This window comes from Papio anubis, chromosome 4 (genome assembly GCF_008728515.1).
Source record: "Papio anubis isolate 15944 chromosome 4, Panubis1.0, whole genome shotgun sequence".
Taxonomy (NCBI): domain Eukaryota; kingdom Metazoa; phylum Chordata; class Mammalia; order Primates; family Cercopithecidae; genus Papio; species Papio anubis.
In genome coordinates, this window is record NC_044979.1 from 10084915 (window position 1) to 10106456 (window position 21542).

Genomic DNA, 21542 nt, shown 5'->3' on the forward strand with positions numbered 1-21542 from the left:
AATGAAATTATGCTATTGTAAGTTTATTTTCCTCCTTACTATGAGAAACCACTAACATAAGAATAAGCAAAAAAAATATATATATATATCAGAAACATCTCTAATGCTTCCTAAAATTCTCAAGATTGAAACAGTATTTATGCCTGACACATAATAGGCACTCAAATATTTGTTTAAAAATAATGAATGTATTTAAGGAGAATATGGATTTCTATCTCAACTATAAAAACAAATGAGTTAAGAAAAGGTCTCCTAAATTCTTCATTTAAGACATGTATATAGCATATGGTTACTTTGTGAGGACCACAGAAGAAAAACCCAAACTTTAACCTTTTATTGAGCTCCTAACATGCCCCAGGTAAAACATGGGAGTGGTTAAGGGAAATATAAGATGACGGTCTCCTCATTTTAGAGAATTTTCAAAGGAAGAACAGTCAAGAAAAAACTTAGGGTAGCATCATTTAATGCTAAAGTGTATGCAGCAAGTCATACTCTAAATACACTCTTCCCTCAAGTCAAACCAAAATGCTCTGCAGAAGTCTGAAATTGATACATAACGACGTACAAACACATGCATCTTTTTTAAAAATGACTGACATGGGCAAGTAACACCATTGACTTGAGAGTCTAGAATCTCAAGCAATATCAAAACAGCAGATAATAATAAATACCTACGTTTTATGAGTCTTGTGGCTCACCTTCATTTTTGTCAGCATCCAATAAATTCTGAAATTCTGTGTGGAAAATTTCCAAGTGTTTTTCGATGAGGACTTGTTCACATTTCCTTGCTAATTCATCTTGTGTGCTTTCATGAAGGTAAACCTGAACTCTTCGTTGTTCCTCAAGCAGACGAGCCTCTGCCTGCAGAAAATTAATTCAAGTGAATGGTTTTGATTCATTGGTAAAGAACTGTTACAATTCTTTAATATGTAAATTAAAGGAAATTGAATAATGGCAAATTAAATTCACATGCCAGCTCTAATAAACTACGATTAAGAAAATAAGGGAGGGCTGGGCATGATGGCTCACACCTGAAATCCCAGCATTTTGCGTAGCTGAGGCAGGAGGATTGCTTGAGGCCAGGATTTTGAGATCAGCCTGGGCAACACAGTGCGACCCTGTCTCTAAAAAAAAAAAAATTAGCTAGGTGTGGCATGCACCTGTAGTCCTTCCTAGCTACTCAGGAGGCTGAGGCAGGAGGATGGCTTGAGCCTAGGAGTTAAAGGATATAGTGAGCTATGATTGTGCTGCTGCATTTCAGCCTGGGCAACAGAGCAAGACTCTCTCAAAAACCAGAAAGAAAGAAAAAGGAAAAAGTTCTTTGATTTTACAGTAAACAACCATATTTAAACAGCCACTGATGTCTGCCATTTTCTCTGCAATATGTATTTCCATTCCAAATTTCCTTTTTAAGTGCCCTAACAACATCATCATTATTAACAGTTCAAATGTCTTTACATCCATTTGAACCCTCAGACAGTGGTATTTCATCTTTTTGAGGTAATGTCTCTGCCACTCTAAGAAATGAATGCATCTTCTGTGCAGATACTAAGATGTGCTACTTTAGATTAAAAACTACTTGAAGCCAAGAGTCACACAAATATAAGCCCTGAAGTGATTACATGGAAATCATCATCAGAAATCAGACTTCTCAAAAATTTAAAGAGAAACTACTAAATTATCAAAGCAAGGAAGAAATTTCAATAAATTATTCAGGTGATCTGAATAAAGAGAATTATATTTTGAATTATAAAAATGCCAATACTCCCCAAAATGATTTTTTTAAAAAAATATATTATTTTCAGAGACAGGATCTTGGCCCTGTCTCCCAGGCTGGAGTGTAGTGGCACAATCACAGCTCACTGCAGCTTCAAACTCCTGGGCTCAAGTGATCCTCCTGCCTCAGCCTCCTCTGTAGCTGGGACTACAGGTGCATGCCGCCACACCCAGCTAACTTTTTAATTTTTTCTAGAGACAAGGTCTCACTATGTTGCTCAGGTTGGTCTCAAACTCCTGGCTTCAAGCGATTCTCCTGCCTTGGCTTCCCAAAGTTCTGGGATTATAGGCTGTCCAGCTACTGTGCCTTGCCCAGATTTTCAAATTCAGTATAATTTTGGAGAAATCTGGAAAAATTCAACTGGTAATGAATCAATACTCAAGAGCCAAGAAAACATAAAATGAAAAAATGATTGGGTGGGACTTGTACTATCAAGAACTAATAATAATGGGACAATTGTTTAAACCACCTAAGTCAGAACCTTATTACACATTCTAAATAGCTAAATGTGAAAAATAAACTTGGAAAATATCTGTAGTATGTATCAAAAGGTCAATATTCTTAATATATAATGATCTCCAGCAAAGCAGTGAGTACCTCCAAATACAAACATGAGGAAGACAACTCATAAGTGAAGAAATAGAAAAAAGCTTGAAGTTATTGCATTTCCAATCAGAGTCATTGTATGTTCAGTTAATGAAATATCATTACCCACTAAAACAAACACCAACTACTAATAACAAATCATTAGTGAACAAGATACAAAAAACCTATACCATGATTCCAATGTGGTTTATATAATTAGCAACAGTGCCCCAGGCTTGTAGGTTTATGTTATTTATATTTTCCAAAAAGTCTACAGTTAATGTGTAATTTTGTTTTTCTGATTATAAAGCTATTTTAAAACAATAAATGCTGCTTCATATCTAATGTTCCACTAACACTGATAACAAGAACCTCAAGCTGGTGGAATATAGAACATGCAAACCAAACAGCACCACTTTTTCTGTTTTAAGTTAAAACTCTTTCTCGGGAGAACATAATCATCTCAGGCAGCAAAACATACTTTTACCCCTTCCCAGATGAAAGATTAGGCTTTGATGCCATTGCTGATTCATCCTCTGAGAGGCAAAGCTCTCCACCTCTTAGTCTACAGACCCTTCCTGCAGGGGCTGAGGGGCAGGAAGAGTGAACAGGTACCTAGGTGATTACAGAAACATTCATGGCCGAGGGGCCTCAACACTAGCTTATTTTATATATTGGCAAGGAAACCAAGGCTGTAGGTATTGTCATCAGCTTTCAGAAAGGACAGTCATTTAGGTGCTCTATTGATTCCAAGTCAAAGGGGCTCCTGCTCATCACTGCACTTGGCAGACTGTTGTATTAGAACACCAAGGTCAAATTCAAATGACTAAATAAAATATGTAATTAAAGATGGTCTTTATTAATTCAACGAGGATTTGTTCTCAGTAAAAACAAAAGGAAAAGAAAACCCAAAAAAGATAAGCACATTAATGAAGTATGGTATTTTTTTAAAGTTTTTAAAAATTGACATTAGAAATCTTAGTCATACAGAGATTCTGTAGCTCAGATCAGTCTCAATTGTATGAGACAGTCAAATCTTTCAGAAACACTAACATGGTTCACTCTTCAAAGCCATCCTTGGAAAGACAAGCCAAATATTCCAGATGTTTCCTCTAAAACACTCCTAATAGAGAAAAGTGAACACAAACCCAGGGAATCTGAACTGCTCTCAACTGGCTAGAATTTGCAGAGTATTTCTTGAAGGGTCACGTTTTATCTCAATGTTGTTCTATTTCCTGATAGAATGTTTGCTGTAATGTAAACATAATTGCTCCCTAAGTTATTAAGTAAGATTTGCCACCCTTTATCCTGTGGTTTTGCATCCTCCCAGGCATACACTGGAGGTTTTGTGGGATATATATTTGTAATACCAAATACATTAGCCTTGCTCTTTGCCACACACCATTCTAAGCACCTTTTAACAAATAAATACCTCATGTTAAAATTTGTAAATACTAAAGCTCACTTAATCCGCATTATTACCTATTATTATTATTCACATTTTACAGCTAAGGAAATTGAGGAACAGAAGCATTAAGGTCATCCCCCTAATAAATGGTAGGGTGGGGATTTAAAACTAGACTCATAGCACAGTTTGAGATGCAAGGCTATAGGATGAGAGCAGAATTACATGGTCAAATTCCAATCTTACGCTTATAGACTCTCTGCATTATCAACTTTCAGAATGTGATGGAAGTAGTGTTTGGTGTGATCCAGGTGGATTTGGGCCAAACCTTTAACTCCTCTAGAAATGAATCCCCTGTATGGGAACCAGGATGTAGGAAGCACATTGCTTCCTTGAAGGCAGGGCTCATGCTGGATTGGACGCATCCAGGCCATTGGAAATCCTTGCTCCTCAACTGTCTTTGGTGTCAGGCCTGGTGTTCAAAACAGATTTACCTGTTCTGGGAGTGCTTCCGTAGTTCTAGCCTAAAACACTGGTTTCCTTGCCCTAGAGTACTACTACTTCATCAGTGTGGACAAAGGAGATGACCACAATCCTCTAATAAACCCATAAAAAGAACAGGCTCGCACCACTGTCATGGATGTGCATCTGGATAAGAGGTCTTTAGGGACATAAAGTTTTAAAAGAATCACCACATACAGCAGAGTTTAATAAGAGAAGTGTTTAGGAATACAACACTGTCATATTAAACAATGAAATTACAGGCAATGCTAACATTCAAAACAGATTATGTTTCAAAAGTTCATTTGTTAGGCAGTTGTTTGAAACTCTGGGTGAGCTGGTTAGGTTCCAGATCAGCATACAAAAGTCAATTTAGCCCACCATTATACACAAGGAACTATTAATATTCCCAGTATAATACTCTGAATAGTTCCGTTTTTGTTAAACTTTGAGATAGCAGAAATTTGTCAAGGACTTTCAACTTCAAACTTCTAAGCCCATTTATAACCACTATCTCCTATAGGAAAACACATTCAGGTCACCACAAACAAACCAGACAGAACTTTCTCTATGAGGTTAGAGCGGAGCTGTTGCTTTTAATTGACTTTCTATCTCAGTTTATGGAAAAGAGATTCCGCAGTCCATTCATGCTCCAAGTGAACAGGGAATAAAGGGCAAGCAGGTGTCAGGCTTGCAAAGATCCAGACTCCTGGAGATCTCCTAGTATAAGGGTCCTCAAATGCTGGGCTGGGGGCCAGTATGGCTCTGTGGCTTGTTAAGAACTGGGCCGCACAACAGGAGGTGACCAGCAGATGAGTGAGTATTACCACCTGAGCTCTGCCTCCTGTCAGATCAGGGGCAGCATTAGATTCTCATAGGAGCTCGAACCCTGTTGTGAACTACGCATGTGAGGGATCTACGTTGTGTGCTCCTTTGATCTGAGGTGGAACAGTTTCATCCCCAAACCATCCCCCTTCTTCCCCCCACCGCCGTCCGTGATGCCAAAAGGGTTGGGGACCACTGTCCTAGTACAGCTAGGTCAAGGGTCAGCAAACCGTAGTCCATAGGCCAAATTTGGCCTGCCTGCCTTTTTCTGTAAATAAAGCTTTATTGGAACCCGGCCACACTCATTGGTGTACATATCCCACTGGCTTCTTTGTGCTGCAATGGCAGAGTTGAACAGCTGCAAAAGAGATCACATAGCTCACAAAGCCGAAAGTATTTCCTATGTAGCCCTTTACAAGATAAGTTTGCTGACTCCAGACCTATGTCATTCCTTAGAGTCTAAATCCAGGATGTCTGTATTTCTTTTTTTTTTTTTTTTTTTTTTTTGAGACGGAGTCTCACTCTGTCATCCAGGCTGGAGGGCAGTGGCACAATCTCGGCTCACTACAACCTCCGCCTCCCAGGTTCAAGTGATTCACCTGCCTCAGCCTCCTGAATAGCTGGGACTACAGGCATGCGCCACCACGCCCGGCTAAATTTTTTTGTATTTTTAGTAGAAACGGGGTTTCACCACCTTGGTCAGGCTGGTCTCAAACTCCTGACCTCAGGTGATCCACCTGCCTCGGCCTCCCAAAGTGCTGGGATTACAGGCGTGAGCCACTGCGCCCGGCCGGGATATCTACATTTCTAAGAAAGAGAACAAAGAGTAGTAATTCTGCTAGATCTTTATTATCAGTGGGCCATGGTTACTCACATCTGTAATCCCAGTAATTTGGGAGGCCCAGGTGGCAGGATCACTTGAGCCCAAGAGTTTGAGACCAACCTGGGCAACCTATCTCTACAAAAATAAAACAATTAGCTGAGTGTGGTGGCTCACGCCTCTAATCCCATTACTTCTGGAGGTTGAAGTGGGAGGATAGCCATCCTCTCATATTAGAATTTAAATCCTAGTTTCAGAAGAACCTTTCATCTAATATAATCCTGAAAGCTATGTAACAGATTCTTAGGGGTATTTTAGAAGCAAAAAAGGAGAAGCTTCAAGTTTGCAAATCTAAGAATATTTGTTTCTTAAAATTTTCTCATTGACGTGACTGTTATGCCCATTATATACAAATCCACATTCTAGGATAAACAGTTAAAAAAAGTCATGTAGCTATTATGGTTATATCCTTAGAACAGCAAGGAGAACTCTTAGTCATGATTACCAAATTAATTTACAGAAGCTCCTTGGAGAATTAGGAGAAGCACTTGCACCTGATGAAGACACTATAGAAAAACAATGCCCAACAAATGACTTGTAAAGAAAGCTGTATATGCTAAAAAGAACTCACTTGAGTAGCAATGACTTTAACTTAAGTCTACTTAAAGTACTATATTGAAGCTTACCTTTTTCATATATTCAGTAACTGGGTTCTGCTGCAAGAATTCAGTACTCTCTCTGGTATAAAATCTCTCTGTGTCAGCCAAAAATTGAGATTCAAAGGATTCTTTATACACTGTTAACGTAGGGCCCTTTGCAAATGCATCATCTTCATTCAGCCCCAATTCCACTAGAAATGAATATGAGCTATATTTCAATTACCCTATTTTTTTGGTTATATTTCACAGAATATACTTAGGTGTAGCATTCAGTTTAAGTTATGTTTAAAAGGTAAATGTGAAATGGCAGGACATAAGTAACTCTTACTCACTAGTATTAAAGTACACTCTTTCAATAAAATAAAAAAGGAAAAAAATCCAAGATGTATAAAAAGCAAGTAATTCTGACCCATGGCCAGGTATGCTTCAAAATTATGATGAAGTTCCTTTAGAGAACTTTTATATTTCCAAAGGCAATAAAAATAACTAATTTTAAATTTGCAAAGAAATACAATGCTACCCAAGTTTTTAAGACATTGTATTACTTTATCAGTTTCTCAATCTCAATTTTTCAAGCTGATATAGATTTCTGGTTATCATTGAGCTCACACTCTAACATGTCCAGTAATCCACTACGAGACCAGAAAAGAAAATAATTAAAATGTCTATTTCATCAAAATTTCCTTAAGGCACACGGATCAAACAGCTTTTATGATGGATAAAAACAAAGTCACACTGACTTAAAAAGAAAGAGAAGTACCTTCGTAAATGCTAACAATGTCCTTTATAATATGAAAATATTTTAAAGTGAAATCTGTTAGAGCATTGTCATAATTGCCATTTGATGTGGAAACTTTGAATAAACTAAAGGGAAATTATTTACCGTAAGACTGTACAACTCCACTAATCAATCTTGTATTGATGGTTTCACCATTCCTTTCCTTTTCAATCAGCTTTAAAACAGCATTTGTTACCTTTAGAAAGGATGTAGAAAAATATTACACAGGTTATAGAATATGATATATATTACTACATATCCCTTAAACATTCACAGCCATTAAACAATGTAAGATGGGATAATCCAAAGGAGTGAGCAGACAAAGGCTAAGCAACGAAACTGTGAAGGGATTTTAAAAGGAACACGCACACACACACGCTTACACCAGTAGGTACCTGTTTATTCAGCGGCCTGAACAGACAGTCTCTCCAAGTCACCAATGCAAGCTGGAGAAAAAAAAGTACAAAATATCTATACTTTTACTATGTTTTTCCAAGATTGAAGTCATAGGAAATAATCTAAATCTCAAATTACTTCATCAAAATTTCTAGATTACAAGTTGGTCAAAATCTGCTATCATGATGAAATCAGAAAGCCACTCTCTAGAGTCAACAACTTCAAGAGGTATCCAAGCACAGACATTTGTCAGCTCAACTTCTTTATTTATATTTTCTTTAACTGTTGTTGAAAACAGTATAGGAAAAGTTTAAAAACCGTAATGATTTTTAGGAGTCTGTGATGTTACTGTAGGGTACACATTTAGGTCAAGCAGGTTTCCAAAAGGAAATGAACCAAGATCATCCTGATTCCTATACTAACAACTTTTGAGTCTCAAGAAAGCATTTATATGTGAAAAAGAAAAAAAATCCCATTAGCTATTCCACAATACGCACATATTTCAAAAAGGCATGGTGTACACATTTTTGTCAGTTAAAAAAATAAACAAAATGTTAAAGGGGAAGCACAAAAACCCCAAATCAAACAACTAAACCTAGAAAGTTTTGTTAGAACCAGATTAACTACATAGCAAAGTATCATTATGAAGCAATTAACAATTTTGGTATAGAAACTGGAGCTACACAAACAATAAAAACAAGTCATGCATCCGGGATACATTATGCTTTTCTTTCTTTTCTTTTTTTTCTTTAGACAGGATCTCACTCTGTCCAGTGGTACGATCATGGCTAACTGCACCCTCCACCTCCTGGGCTCAAGCGATCCTCCCACCTCAGCCTCATGTGTGGCTGGGACTATAGGTGCCTCACCATGCCTGGATACATTTTTTTGTAGGTCTCATTATGCTGCCCAGGCTGGTTTCCTGTCTCGGTCTCCCAACCTGCTAGGATTACAAGCATGAGCCACTGCAACCAGCATTATGTTTTTCTTTTAAATTTGTCAAAAGTGAAGCTACAAAGTATTGCTATTATAGCAACATTCTTGGATATGGTGATTAACTTCTTTATGTAGAATCTGACATTTTAACAAAACTAGTTTTAAAGGGCATTGCCTGTGTTGATCACGAACAGACTATTCTGAGTCCTCCCTTAATTGCTCTAGAACACTGGTCCTCAAACTGGAGCATGCATCAGAATTGTCTGGAGAGCTTCTGAGTCCTCCCTTAATTGCTCTAGAACACTGGTCCTCAAACAGGAGCATGCATCAGAATTGTCTGGAGAGCTTCTGAGTCCTCCCTTAATTGCTCTAGAACACTGGTCCTCAAACTGGAGCATGCATCAGAATTGTCTGGAGAGCTTCGGAGTCCTCCCCACTGCTCTAGAACACTGGTCCTCAAACTGGAGCATGCATCAGAATTGTCTGGAGAGCTTAGTAAAACATTGCTGGGCCCCATCTCCAGAGTTTCTCCTTAAGTCTAGGATGAGGCCTAAGAATGTGCATTTCTAACAAGTCCCCAGGTGATGCTGACAGAGCAGGTTTGGGGACCTGATACGGTTTGGCTATGCCCCCACCCAAATCTCACCTTGAACTATAGCTCCCATAATTCCCACATGTTGCGGGAGGCACTCAGTGGGAGAGAACTGAATCATGGGGGTGGTTCCCCCACACTGTTCTCATGGTAGTGAATAAGTCTCACGAAGATCTGATGGTTTTATAAGGGTTTCTGCTTTCGCTTGGCTCTCATTCTGTCTTGCCTGCCACCATGTAAGATGTGCCTTCTGCCATGATTATGAGGCCTTCCCAGCCACGTGGAACTGTTGAGCCCATTAAACTTTTCTTTATAAATTACCCAGTCTCAGGCAGTTTTTTATCAGAAGTTATGAAAACAGACAAATATAGGACCATACTTTGAAAGCCAATGGACAAAAAAACCCCTTTTGCTGACTGAAGCAACATATATTAATGAGAGTGATTTAGTAATTAATTCAGGGTCCTCTCCCTGAAGCAGGGTTTCCCAGACTATAAAGCATGGGAGGGCTAATCCTCAGGGCTCGCCCTCAGGTATGGCACCTGATTTGCCTGGGACTGCCAGGACTCAGGACTTTCAGTGAGAAAACTCAGGCAGTTCCATGCAAATTGTGATGGTAGGGTCAGGTAATTAAAGAAGAAATTTTTAAAAAGCAAATGCAGAAGTGGACAAATTGTATTTTAGAACTCCAATTTACCCATTCCTCTACTTTCTTGCTAAAAAATATTTAAGGGACATTTATTGATAAAACAATGAAAATTAGTTTACTACTCTGAAAAAAGCTTAATATTTGCCTAGATTCTCTTACTAAAAGACAATTTATCATTTTAAAAAAACACATTTAAAACAAAACTCTTACTGAATAGATTTCATATATTCCTTTTCGTCCTTCGTCACATTCACGGCGAACCCAATGTCTATTGAGGTAGGCACAAATTCCATTCAGTACTTTGCTTGAAAATCGATAATCTTCCCATTGTTGAGTGTAGAATTTCAGTACACTCTCATCCATCAAATCTTCTCCATCCTAAACACAAGTTAACTAAAGCTTTAAGATGACTAATTTGTCACATTATAAATTAAAAATAAAAGTGAGTAACATCTACTGTATTAAAATACATTGATACATGTGATTTTAGATGGCTTCTTTAAATTATTCTGTATACAAAAACATGCTAATAAACTCACAAGAATATAGTAAAAACAATTCTTTCATCTCAAATTAAACAGGAACATTTTTCATGGTATTAAATATCCACAAACACTCAAAAAAAGTACCCTGAACATTTGATATGCAGGTAATTCCTTTTTATTAAGAAATTTACCTCAAAATCATCTGTATTTTTAATATTTTGTTTAAAAAAAAATTGGCCAGGTACAGTGGCTCACACCTGTAATCCCAGCACTTTGGGAGGCCAAGGTGGGCAGATCACTTGAGGTCAGGAGTTCAAGACCAGCCTGGCCGACATGGTGAAACCCTGTCTCTACTAAAAATACAAAAGTTAGCTGGCCGTGATGGTGCATGCCTGTAGTCCCAGCTATTCGGGAGGCTGAGGCAGGGGACTCGCTTGAACCCAGGAGACGGAGGCTGCAGTGAGCCAAGATCCTACCACTGCACTCTAGCCTGGGCAACAGAGCAAGACTCTGCCGCTCCCCCTCCCCCGCAAAAAAGAAATCAAATCAACATGTCCTACTCAGCAATTCAGACAACGAGGCTAATACTATTCAATTTTTAAATGTATCTTCTTCCTTCTTAAAAACCATCAAAACACTTTTTTGTGGTAATCTGTAAAAATAATGTGAGTACGATAGTATAACAATACTTCCTCTTTAACAAGCCCTCATAAAGAAAATGTGCATTTACCAAAATTATTTTTATCCAGATTTCCACAACTCGAGTCACGAATTTTTATTTGAAGGAGACTAACTTGAAATTTTTTCTTAGGGATTAATGGCATCTACAAAGTAAGCTTTACCCTTTAAAAACGTTAATGGCGGCCGGGCGCCGTGGCTCACGCCTATAATCCCAGCACTTTGGGAGGCCGAGATGGGCGGATCACGAGGTCAGGAGATCGAGACCATCCTGACTAACACGGTGAAACCCCGTCTCTACTAAAAATACAAAACTTAGCCGGGCGCCGTGGCGAGCGCCTGTAGTACCAGCTACACGGGAGGCTGAGGCAGGAGAACGGCGTGAACCCGGGAGGTGGAGCTTGCAGTGAGCTGAGATCTGGCCACTGCACCCCAGCCTGGGCGACTGAGCAAGACTCCGTCTCAAAACAAACAAACAAACAAAAAAAAACAACAAAAAAAAACGTTAATGGCACTGTATGGCAGCACTGCCATTTAGGTGTGTGGAGCAGAGAAGCACAAAAGAGGAAGGTGGGGGCGGAAGGGCTGCAGGAAGGGCTGGGGCAAGCCCACTGGCTTCTCTGAGCCTCAGTGTCTTCAGTGAAAACTAAATGGCTACGACAGACTTGAAGCTCCACCTGTATAAGGTACATGAGTGACTGAACAAGCCATGTAAAAACCTGATCATCTCTTGACACACATAATTTTTTGTTCATTTAAATTTAAGTAATATGAAATGAACTTTAAAATGTAAAGCTAAGCTATTTTGGTTGATGGTACCTGACCTTTTTAAAATGCAAAAATATCACTGAAGGCATGGTCATCAACATTATTACTTAGCACAATACACTGTTTCTTACTTTAGTACTAAAGAATAATTAGAACATTCACTTTACAATGTGTTATGAATAAAAAGAACAGTGGCTTCAGCAAGACCTTAGAAACACCATGTGAGGAAGACGAAAATAATACACTAGTCACAACTTGTGGCCAGCCAACTACATACAGTCTGTTAGCATGATGTTTTAAAGTCTTCAATTAGCTTGTAAAAATAAATTAGGTAAAACAATTTTGCAGCATGCAGAAATTTCTGCACATCGTGTAAATCAAAAATATTTAAAATATATACACAGAAGAGTTCCTGCAAATTTCCCTGGGTTGAGAGTATAGATGTCTTCACTCTGTGACAGTGTAGAACCAGATGAAGGACCCACTTGCTCATCTTGTGGCTAGATACAAGGAGTCACACTGCCTTTGCTACAAAGGATGAAGACCAAGGAAGAAAAAGGCGGGAGATGAAGGGGAAAAGACTCCACCACTGCCCAACCAAAGGCTTGGAGTGGGAGGGACCTATGCTAGAAGGAAATGGATATTCACAGTGAAACTCATCCTAGTCACGAGCACAACTTCACAGCAGTTTTGAAATACACGTCATGGCCAGGCACTGTGGCTCACACCTGTAATCCCAACACTTCGGGAGACGGAGGCAGGAGGACTGCTTGAGCCCAGGAGTTGGAGACCAGCCTGGGCAACATAAAGAGACCCTGATTCTGCAAAAGATTTAAAAATTAGCTGGGAGCTGGGTATGGTGGTACATACCAGTAATCCTAGCTACTCAGAAGGCTAAAGCGGGAGGATTGTTTGAGCCCAGGAGTTGGAGGCTGCAATGACCTGTGATTGGACTACTGCACTCCAGCCTGGGTGACAGAACAAGACCCTGTCTTAAAAAAAAAAAAAAAAAAGGAAAAGAAAAGATAAAAAAAAAAAACCTTCACAACCATGTGTAAAGAGCAAGATCACATTTGAAAAACATGGTTTCCAAGACTGAATAACCTTACAATTATTTATACACCTGACAGGGAACCCCACGTTGGGTTTACAGTAAATGCAGGTAATATGAATATGTATTTGCTTTAAATAAAAAAGTTAATCACTTCTAACCACCAAATCCAAAATGGTTGGTAACTTAAGGAAGGTACTATTATGCTAAAAGGTTATCAAAGCTTTCTAATTTTAAAAAACAGAATGAGCTGGGCACAGCGGTAAGAATTTGCAGAGTCTCAGCTACTCAGGAAGCTGAAGTGGAAGGATCACTTGAGCCCAGGAGATCAAAAATCCAGCCTAGGCAACATAGTGAGATCTCCATCTCGAAAAAACAAAACCCCAGAATATAGTTTATGATGATTTCATATTCACAGTAGGTAAAAGACTATGCAATAGCAAAACACTGTCACCCACATTAGTGTCTAAAACATAACAGATGACAGTGAAAGATTTAACAAGTTAGAACCACTATTTCACTCCTTTTTTAAATATCCTGTTATGAATACTCAGTATATATGTGAAACATCTTACCTTAAGAAGATTTGTCAAGTAATTCTTCAAAAATTCCTTAAGTCGTTTATACAATTCCAGGCCAACAAACTGAGCTCCTCCAGGTGTCTGCCCCTTTTTCGACTTAGAAGGAGGAACTCCAGCTCCTCGTGCTTGGTTTGACTGGTGAACACTAGTACAGTAGTTATAAACATGACTTGGAGAGAAGTTAAGGAAACCAACATATATCACAGACGTTAACGGTCATTAACATAAACATATTTTCTTATATTTCATTACCAGTGCATTCCCAATGTATCAACCAAAACCTGTTAAAAACTAGAGTGGAACAAAGATCCCATTCACACTATCCATAAGCTAAAGGCAACAAGCCCCATTCACAAGGTTCTTGGTAGGCCTTGAGAGCAACGCCGCCAAGGTGGAGAAGGGAACATTCCAGGAGGGAGGCTGCCAATAAAAAAATCTGGACCTTTTACATTATCTAATGTGACTGACCTTGTGGAAAACTGTCCCAAAAGGAAAATGCAATCACTGACTCCTGGAAAAGCAAACAGCTAACAACAAGCACTGTCTATTATGATGCTCAGCTGTAACTTTTTCAGAGGCACACATTCTAAATACTGAAATAACACAAACTTTATTTTAAAATGACTTAGAGAGCCAAGTCCTTATATTACAATAGTCGTAGAACGTCTAAAACTTATCAGTCAATGGCAGCAGTGTCCACACACTACTGAGAAATACAGAGATGTATAAACCACAGCAGACACAGCTGACTGCAAAACAGCTGCATCTGTAGGGGGAGTGCAGAGAATGAGAAGATGGGGACGGGCAGGGCAGAGAACCACCATGTTCTGTTGTATCCTTTAAATATGATGAGCTTATCTGTGTGTATTATTAATTGCCTAAAATGAACGGAAAGATACTTATACTCAGAAAGATCAACAAAACAGAACAAAACAATATTCTGGTATAATTAAGAATTTACTATATAAAGATACTTCAAGACAGTGGGTAAAAGATTATCTAATAAATGGCACGAGGCAAGATATTTCTAAATATTCCATGTTATATTCCAAAATACATTACAAATGGATTAGGATTTAAAATATACAAGCTAAAACAGTAAAACCAAGAATATATATGTGAACACTTATCTATTCTCAGGTTGCAGTGGCTGTTTCTAAGTAAGGTCATACAAAAAAATGAATTCAGGCTGGGCGTGGTGGCTCACGCCTGTAATCCCAGCACTTTGGGAGGCCGAGATGGGGGAATCACGAGGTCAGGAGATCGAGACCATCCTGGCTAACACAGTGAAATCCCATCCATTTGGGGTCCCTGACTTCCCACAACATGTCTCTACTAAAAACACACAAAAAAATTAGCCGGGCGTGGTGGTGCGCACCTGTAGTCCCAGCTACTCGGGAGGCTGAGGCAGGAGAATGGCGTGAACCCAGGAGGTGGAGGTTGCAGGAAGCCGAGATCACGCCACTGCACTCCAGCCTGGGCGACAGAGCAAGACTCTGTCTCAAACAAACAAACAAACAGATTCAAAATTATAGATTAAGATGAAATACCTTAAACTAACTTTCTGTAATAAATTAAGGTAATTTAAAGCAATAAAAAAAAAGAACCTCTATGAAAACATGAACAAAATATACCACAGAAAATCTAAAAGGTAAATAAATACATACTAATGCCCCCAAATCTAATAAAATACTCCACCAATCTAGGTAGTAATCAAAGAACTATATTTTAAAACAATGAAAAATTTTATTAACTATTTCAATTGTACAGAGAATCACAGATTACAATAAGCAACTACTGTATACTCATGACCCAGTTTTGATAGATCTTACTGCATTCCCACACTTGTCTCATATTCCACCTACAGCCCCCCTCAACTTTTGAGAAAATAAAATATTACAGGTTATAAGTGAAGTACTATGTTCTCTTCTTTCATCCCACTCCTTCCTCTTACCCTAGCAAACACCACCATGTTTGGGTATGTATAATTTCTGTTTTTATATTTTGCTGGATAAATATATATCAAATATATTTCACATGTCCTACATTTTGTTTTGTTTTTTTTTGAGATGGAGTTTCACTCTTGTTGCCCAGGCTGGAGTGCAATGGTGTGATCTTGGCTCACTACAACCTCTGCCTCCCGGGTTCAAGCGATTCTCCTGCCTCAGCCTCCCAAGTAGCTGGGATTACAGGCAGGCGCCACCATACCTGGCTAATTTTGTATGTTTAGTAGAGATGAGGTTTCTCCATGTAGGTCAGGCTGGTCTCAAACTCCCAATCTCAGATGATCCGCACGCCTCAGCCTCCCAAAGTGCTGGGATTACAGGTGTGAGCCACCGTGCTTGGCCATGTTTTACATTTTTAAATTACACAAACTATAACATGTACATTTGCTCTGTCATTTGTTTTTGATGGTATTTGACAGAGCCACAGCTGTAATATACTGTGTAACACACATTTACAAAACTTTATCAACTCTCTTGGTGGTGGACCTTGATAATGGTCCTTTTGGCAGGTGCCTTTTTTGTGTGTATTTACAAAGCTGCAAAGAATAAAACTAGCAGGTCTCCTTGCATACATGTACAAGTTTCTTGGAGCACATAAATACTAAGTGACAAGAGACGTATATTCTTTTTTTTTTTTTTTTTGAGACAGAGTCTCACTCTGTTGCCCAGGCTGGAGTGCAGTGATGCGGTCTTGGCTCATTGCAACCTCCCAGGTTCAAGCGATTCTCCTGCCTCAGCCTCCAGAGTAGCTGGGATTACAGGCACCTGCCACCATTCCCAGCTAATTTTTGTATTTTTAGTAGAGACAGGATTTCACTGTATTGGCCAGGCTGGTCTTGAACTCCTGAGCTCAGGCAATCCACCTGCCTCGACCTCCCAAAATTGCTAGGATTACAGATGTGAGCCACCTTGTCAGGCCCTTTTAAACAATTTTTTTGTAGAGTTGGGGTCTTGCTATGTTGCCCTGGTTGGTCCAAAACTCCTGGGCTCAAGCAATCCTCCTGCTTCGGCCTCCCAAAGTGGTAGGTTTAACTTTATTAAGAGTTGCCAACTTGGTGCTACAAAGCGGCTGTCCAGCACCCTGTAGTGCATGAGTTTTCCTTGACTACAACCTTGGCCATGCATTCATACTGTGGTTTATCATGGTTTTAATATCCATTTCTAGGGCATAGGCAGAGGTTTGTTTTTTTTTTTTTTAAGAGACAGGATCTCACTATGTTGCCCAGGCTGGAGTGCAGTGGCTATTCACAGACATGATCATAGCATGCTACTGCCTCAAACTCTTGGTCTGAAGTGATCTCCCACCTTAGCCTCCTGTGAAGCTGAAAATCCAGGCACATGCCACCACATTGGCTTGACTTAGCACAGTTCTTTTAAGGGCCTTAGGATTTTCAGAATGGTAAGTGAACACTCCTTTCAACAAAGTCACCAGCTACATTTACCCCTAAGAGAGTCAGCCTGTCCTCTGAAGCTTTGACACAAGCATTAACTTCTCTCTAGCCATGAAAGTACCAGGTGGCATTGAATACTATGCAGCCATAAAAAAGGATGAGTTCAGGTCCTTTGCAGGGACATGGATGAAGCTGGAAACCATCATTCTGAGCAAACTATCACAAGGACAGAAAACCAAACACTGCATGTTCTCACTCACAGGTGGGAATTGAACAATGAGGACACTTGGACACAGGGCGGGGAACATCACACACCGGGGCCTGTCATGGGGTGGGGGGCTGGGGGAGGGATTGCATTAGGAGAAATATCTAATGTAAATGGCGAGTTAATGGGTGCAGCAAACCAACATGGCACATGTATTCCTATGTAACAAACCTGCACGTTGTGCACGTATACCCTAGAACCTAAATTAAAAAAAAAAAAAAAAAAAAAGTCCTAGGTGGCATCTCCTTCCAATAGAAGGACGTGCAGTGGGAGTCGGGGCACCAGCAGGGCAGAAGGCCTTGGGGGTGCAGGCTGTGTGGGGACGGTGAGACTTACAGAGCGAGCTGCTGCTGAGTGTGTGACCCTCCTGGGGGCAAGAGGCCTCCAGAGTGTGCAGGACGTGAGAGGCTCTAGTTTCTGTGTCAAGAGGTCCAAGGAAGGCTTATCACCAGGCTGAGGCTACAAGGACACAAAATTTTAAGACTCAAAATTTTAAGAATTGGCAGCACTTTGGGAGGCCGAGGCAGGCGGATCACGAGGCCAGGAGATCAAGACCATCCTGGCTAACACGGTGAAACCCTGTCTCTACTAAAGATACAAAAAAAAAATAATAATAATAATAATAGCTGGGCATGGTGGCGGGCACCTGTAGTCGCAGCTACTTGGGAGGCTGAGGCAGGAGAATGGTGTGAACCTGGGAGACGGAGCTTGCAGTGAGCTGAGATTATGTCACTACACTCCAGCCTGGGTGACAGAGTGACACTCTGTCTCAAAATTAAATAAATAAATAATCTGTTGCTTACGCAGCCACCTTCATCAATGATCCTAGATTTCTGGCTAATTTGCTGTCCTCCATCAGCACTCGCTGCTTCACCTTGCACTGTTATAAAAGATGGCTTCTTTTCTTTAATCGCATGAACCAACCTCTGCTAGCTTCTAGCTTTCCTTCTGTAGCTTCCTCACTTCTCTCAGCCTTCACAGAATTGCAGAGAGTTAGGGCGTTGCTCTGGATTAGGCACTGGCTTAAGGGAACGCTGTGGCTGGTTTGATCTTCTATCCAGACCACTCCAACTTTCTCCTTATCAGCAATACGGCTGTTTCGCTTTCTTATCATTTGTGCTTTCACTGGAGCAGTGCTTTTAATTTCCTCCAAGAACTTTTCCTTTGCATGCACAATTTCGCTAACCTTTTAGCACAAGAGGCCTAGCTTTTGGCCTGTCTCAGCTTTCAACATGCCTTCCTCATTCAGCTTAATTGTTGCTAGCTTTTGATCTACAGTGAGAGACATGCAACTCTTCCTTTCACTTGAACACTCTTTGAAGCCATTGTGGGGGTTATCAATTGGCCTCAATTCAATGTTGTTGTGTCTCAGGGAGTAGGGAGGCCAGAGAGAGAGGGGGAAATGGCCAGTCGGTGGAGCAGACACACGCATTTATGGATTAAGTTTGCTGTTTTAGATGGGTGCAGGGTGTGGCACTTCAAAGCCATTCTTTTTATCATTAATTTTGCCAGACGCTTGTCTGTTAGTTTTTTTAAGAACTATTTTGGGTTTTAATAATTTTCATTACTGTATCTTTATTTCATTTCTGTACCTTTTCACTTTCCTTTTTTTGTTTTTTGAGATGGAGTCTTGCTCCATTGCCCAGGCTGGAGTGTGGTGGCGCAATCTCGGCTAATTGCAATCTCTGTCTCCCGGGTTCAAGTGATTCTCCTGCCTTAGCCTCCTGAGTAATGGGGATTACAGGCGCACACCACCACGCCCGGCTAATTTTCATGTTTTCAGTAGAGACGGGGTTTCTCTACACTGGTCAGGCTGGTCTCGAACTCCTGACCTCAGGTGATCTGCCCACCTGTGCCTCCCACAGTGTTGGGATTATAGGCGTGAGCCACCATGCCTGGCCTACTTCTTTCCTTACATATGCTTTTTCTCTACAAATCCTTGTTTTGGTTAACTTTATAATTTGTTTTAAATAAGCATTTAAAATACTTATATAAAATGTTCATACTACATGGAAAGTATATGAAAAACTTATACTAGAGTTTCTTCTACATGCCACTTGGCTGCATCACATAAATCTTATGTGTATATATTTTCCTTATCATTCAGTTATATTTTCTCTTTTCCAATGTTCTGAGTTAAACAGTTTAGATTTCCAAAATGTATTCTTTTACCTTCAAAAAAATTTTATTTTATTTTAAAATTAAATTGCAGAAACATGAGAATGTTATCTTTTTGATAGTTTCTTTAAAATGTGATGAGACTTGTTGCCAAGTATGTAATTTCTGCTGGGCCAGAACAGCGTAGGCCATTATTTCACATGTGCCTAAAAAGAATGCGCACTTCTGTTGGATACGGGGACCCACTAGAGCTGGTCAACTCTGTTTTTCAGATCTTCTATATTGTTTCTGATTTGTCTGTTTATTAATTACCAAGAAATTTTTAGTGAAATCTCCCAATAGTTTTATCAATTTATCTTATAATTCTCTAAAATATCTGTCATATTTTGAGGCAGTGTTAACTAATATACATATTTGAAATTACATTCCTGGTAACCTGTACCTTTTGTCACTAGGAAGTAACCATGTTTATTCCTAACGATACTGCCTTAGAAACTTATGGTATCTGATATTATCATACCTATCTTTCGGTTAGAATTTTCCTTAAATGTCTTTGTTCCAGCCCTTTATTTTCAACCTTTGTTTCTGTGTTTTGGTGTGTCTACTGTAAACCACCGCAGCATAATTGACTTCATTACTGAAGTCAATTTTTTAAAAATTGAGTAATATTATCTGATAGATGAGTTTGGTTTTAGGTAAACTGTTTTATACTGTTATTTGGATTAATTTCTACCATCCTATTTTGTATTATCTATTTTAACTCTTTTTCTACGTTTCTGGTTTTCCTCCCTTTCCCCTTCTACTGGAATGGTAGTTTACTTGTTCCCTTATAGCTCTTGTTTTATTTTGGAGTTACACATTCTCGAAATGGTTAATTACCTTAAAATATGACATGCCCACTTTGCCTTACAATTCTGAAAGATTCTATTACCTCTTCAAATATTTCTGGTCCCCTATTTTCTCCTAGCTCTTCTATTACGAGTATGTGAGATATTTTCATGTTACCTTCTATACCTCGGTTGAAAGTCTTCAATGATCTTCTATCACTTTATCTTTGTTCAAATTTTCTAATTTTCCTTGATCTGCCATCTGGTTAAGTGATTCTCTTTCAGTTGTGTCAGATTTACTGTTTAATTTTAATGGCTTCATTTTACGTTTACAGAATTTCTCTTTTAAAAACCTGTCTTGTTTTCCATAGTGTTTTGTTCCTTTATTCTAAAGACAGACTTTTCCCCACTCTCCTTACATCCAGAGCGCAGCTTAAATCCTTTACTAGTTGCTTTCCTGGGAGAGTACGTCGATTATTATTTTTTTCAGTTCACCTATACACTAAAGGGTATTTAGGCTTCTGTCTTCCAGGTTTCCATGGAAACGTCAGCTCCCAGCCCCTCCCAGCCATGCATAAGGCTTTGTTTCCTTTTCTGTGTGACCCTATGTGCCAGCCTACCTTGCTCAAATCCTTATGCTGCCACACAGAGGCTCACAATGGTTAGTGCCTTCATTTTTAGCTCTCTTCTCTTCTTCAGATGCCTGGGAATTCCCTCTGACTTCTGTGCAGATCATTACACTTTGCTGTATTTCACACAGCACCCAGTTTTGGGTACTTGGTGCCAGGATGTTTTAGGTTATTTAGTTCAGCGTGACTTCTGTTCCTTGGCAATCTATTGCTTCCCAGCTACTAAATTAACAAAGGTTTTTTAAAAAACAAACCCAATGACAGCTAAAGTGCAGGAAAATGGGAGCTTCCATGTGCTTGAGGTAAGAGTGTACACAATTACACCGTTTCTGAAGTAAAATCTGGAAATATTCAAAAGCCTTCAATAAGTGCATTCCTTTTGATACAGCAATTGTATTCATAAGCATTTATCACAGGCAAATCATCACGGAAGTGTACAAATACTTAGCTAGCAAACTATCACAGCATTGTTCCTAATGGCAAAAAACTTGTAACAAGGTATTTGTCAAACAAAGAGAATTAGTTAAACCCACTGTCAGATCCATCTGAAGACAGATACAGTACGCAGTTTTTAACAACGTCATGGAATAGATGGTGGTGAAAAAGACTGCAATATATTTATCAAATTTCAGCTAAGACATCAACCGTAACATGTATCATTAAGTATCACTAAGTAAAGAAAATGCTGCCAATTAGAATGCACTTTCATCACATGGAATTTTTACTTTTACTTACTAAAGAATCACCTGTTTTAGACTTAAACAGATTTATCCTAATATCCTTGCAAGTGGATAAAGAAAAGCTAAATAGATCGGCTAGG

General features: G+C 39.3%; 1 protein-coding gene across 7 annotated transcripts in view; it reads right to left on the reverse strand.

The window, feature by feature from the left end:
- The window catches only part of CUL1 (cullin 1), a 105263-nt gene that overhangs the window by 33014 nt on the left and 50707 nt on the right, over positions 1 to 21542 (reverse strand). For all 7 annotated transcript variants that reach the window (XM_009204112.4, XM_009204114.3, XM_009204115.3 and 4 more), the window contains exons 3-8: positions 13481 to 13655; positions 10134 to 10301; positions 7746 to 7796; positions 7456 to 7546; positions 6600 to 6763; positions 699 to 861 (exon numbers count right to left, since the gene is read on the reverse strand). In XM_009204112.4, the coding sequence (XP_009202376.1) occupies positions 699 to 861; positions 6600 to 6763; positions 7456 to 7546; positions 7746 to 7796; positions 10134 to 10301; positions 13481 to 13655 (812 nt within the window). The remainder of the gene's footprint in view (positions 1 to 698; positions 862 to 6599; positions 6764 to 7455; positions 7547 to 7745; positions 7797 to 10133; positions 10302 to 13480; positions 13656 to 21542) is intronic.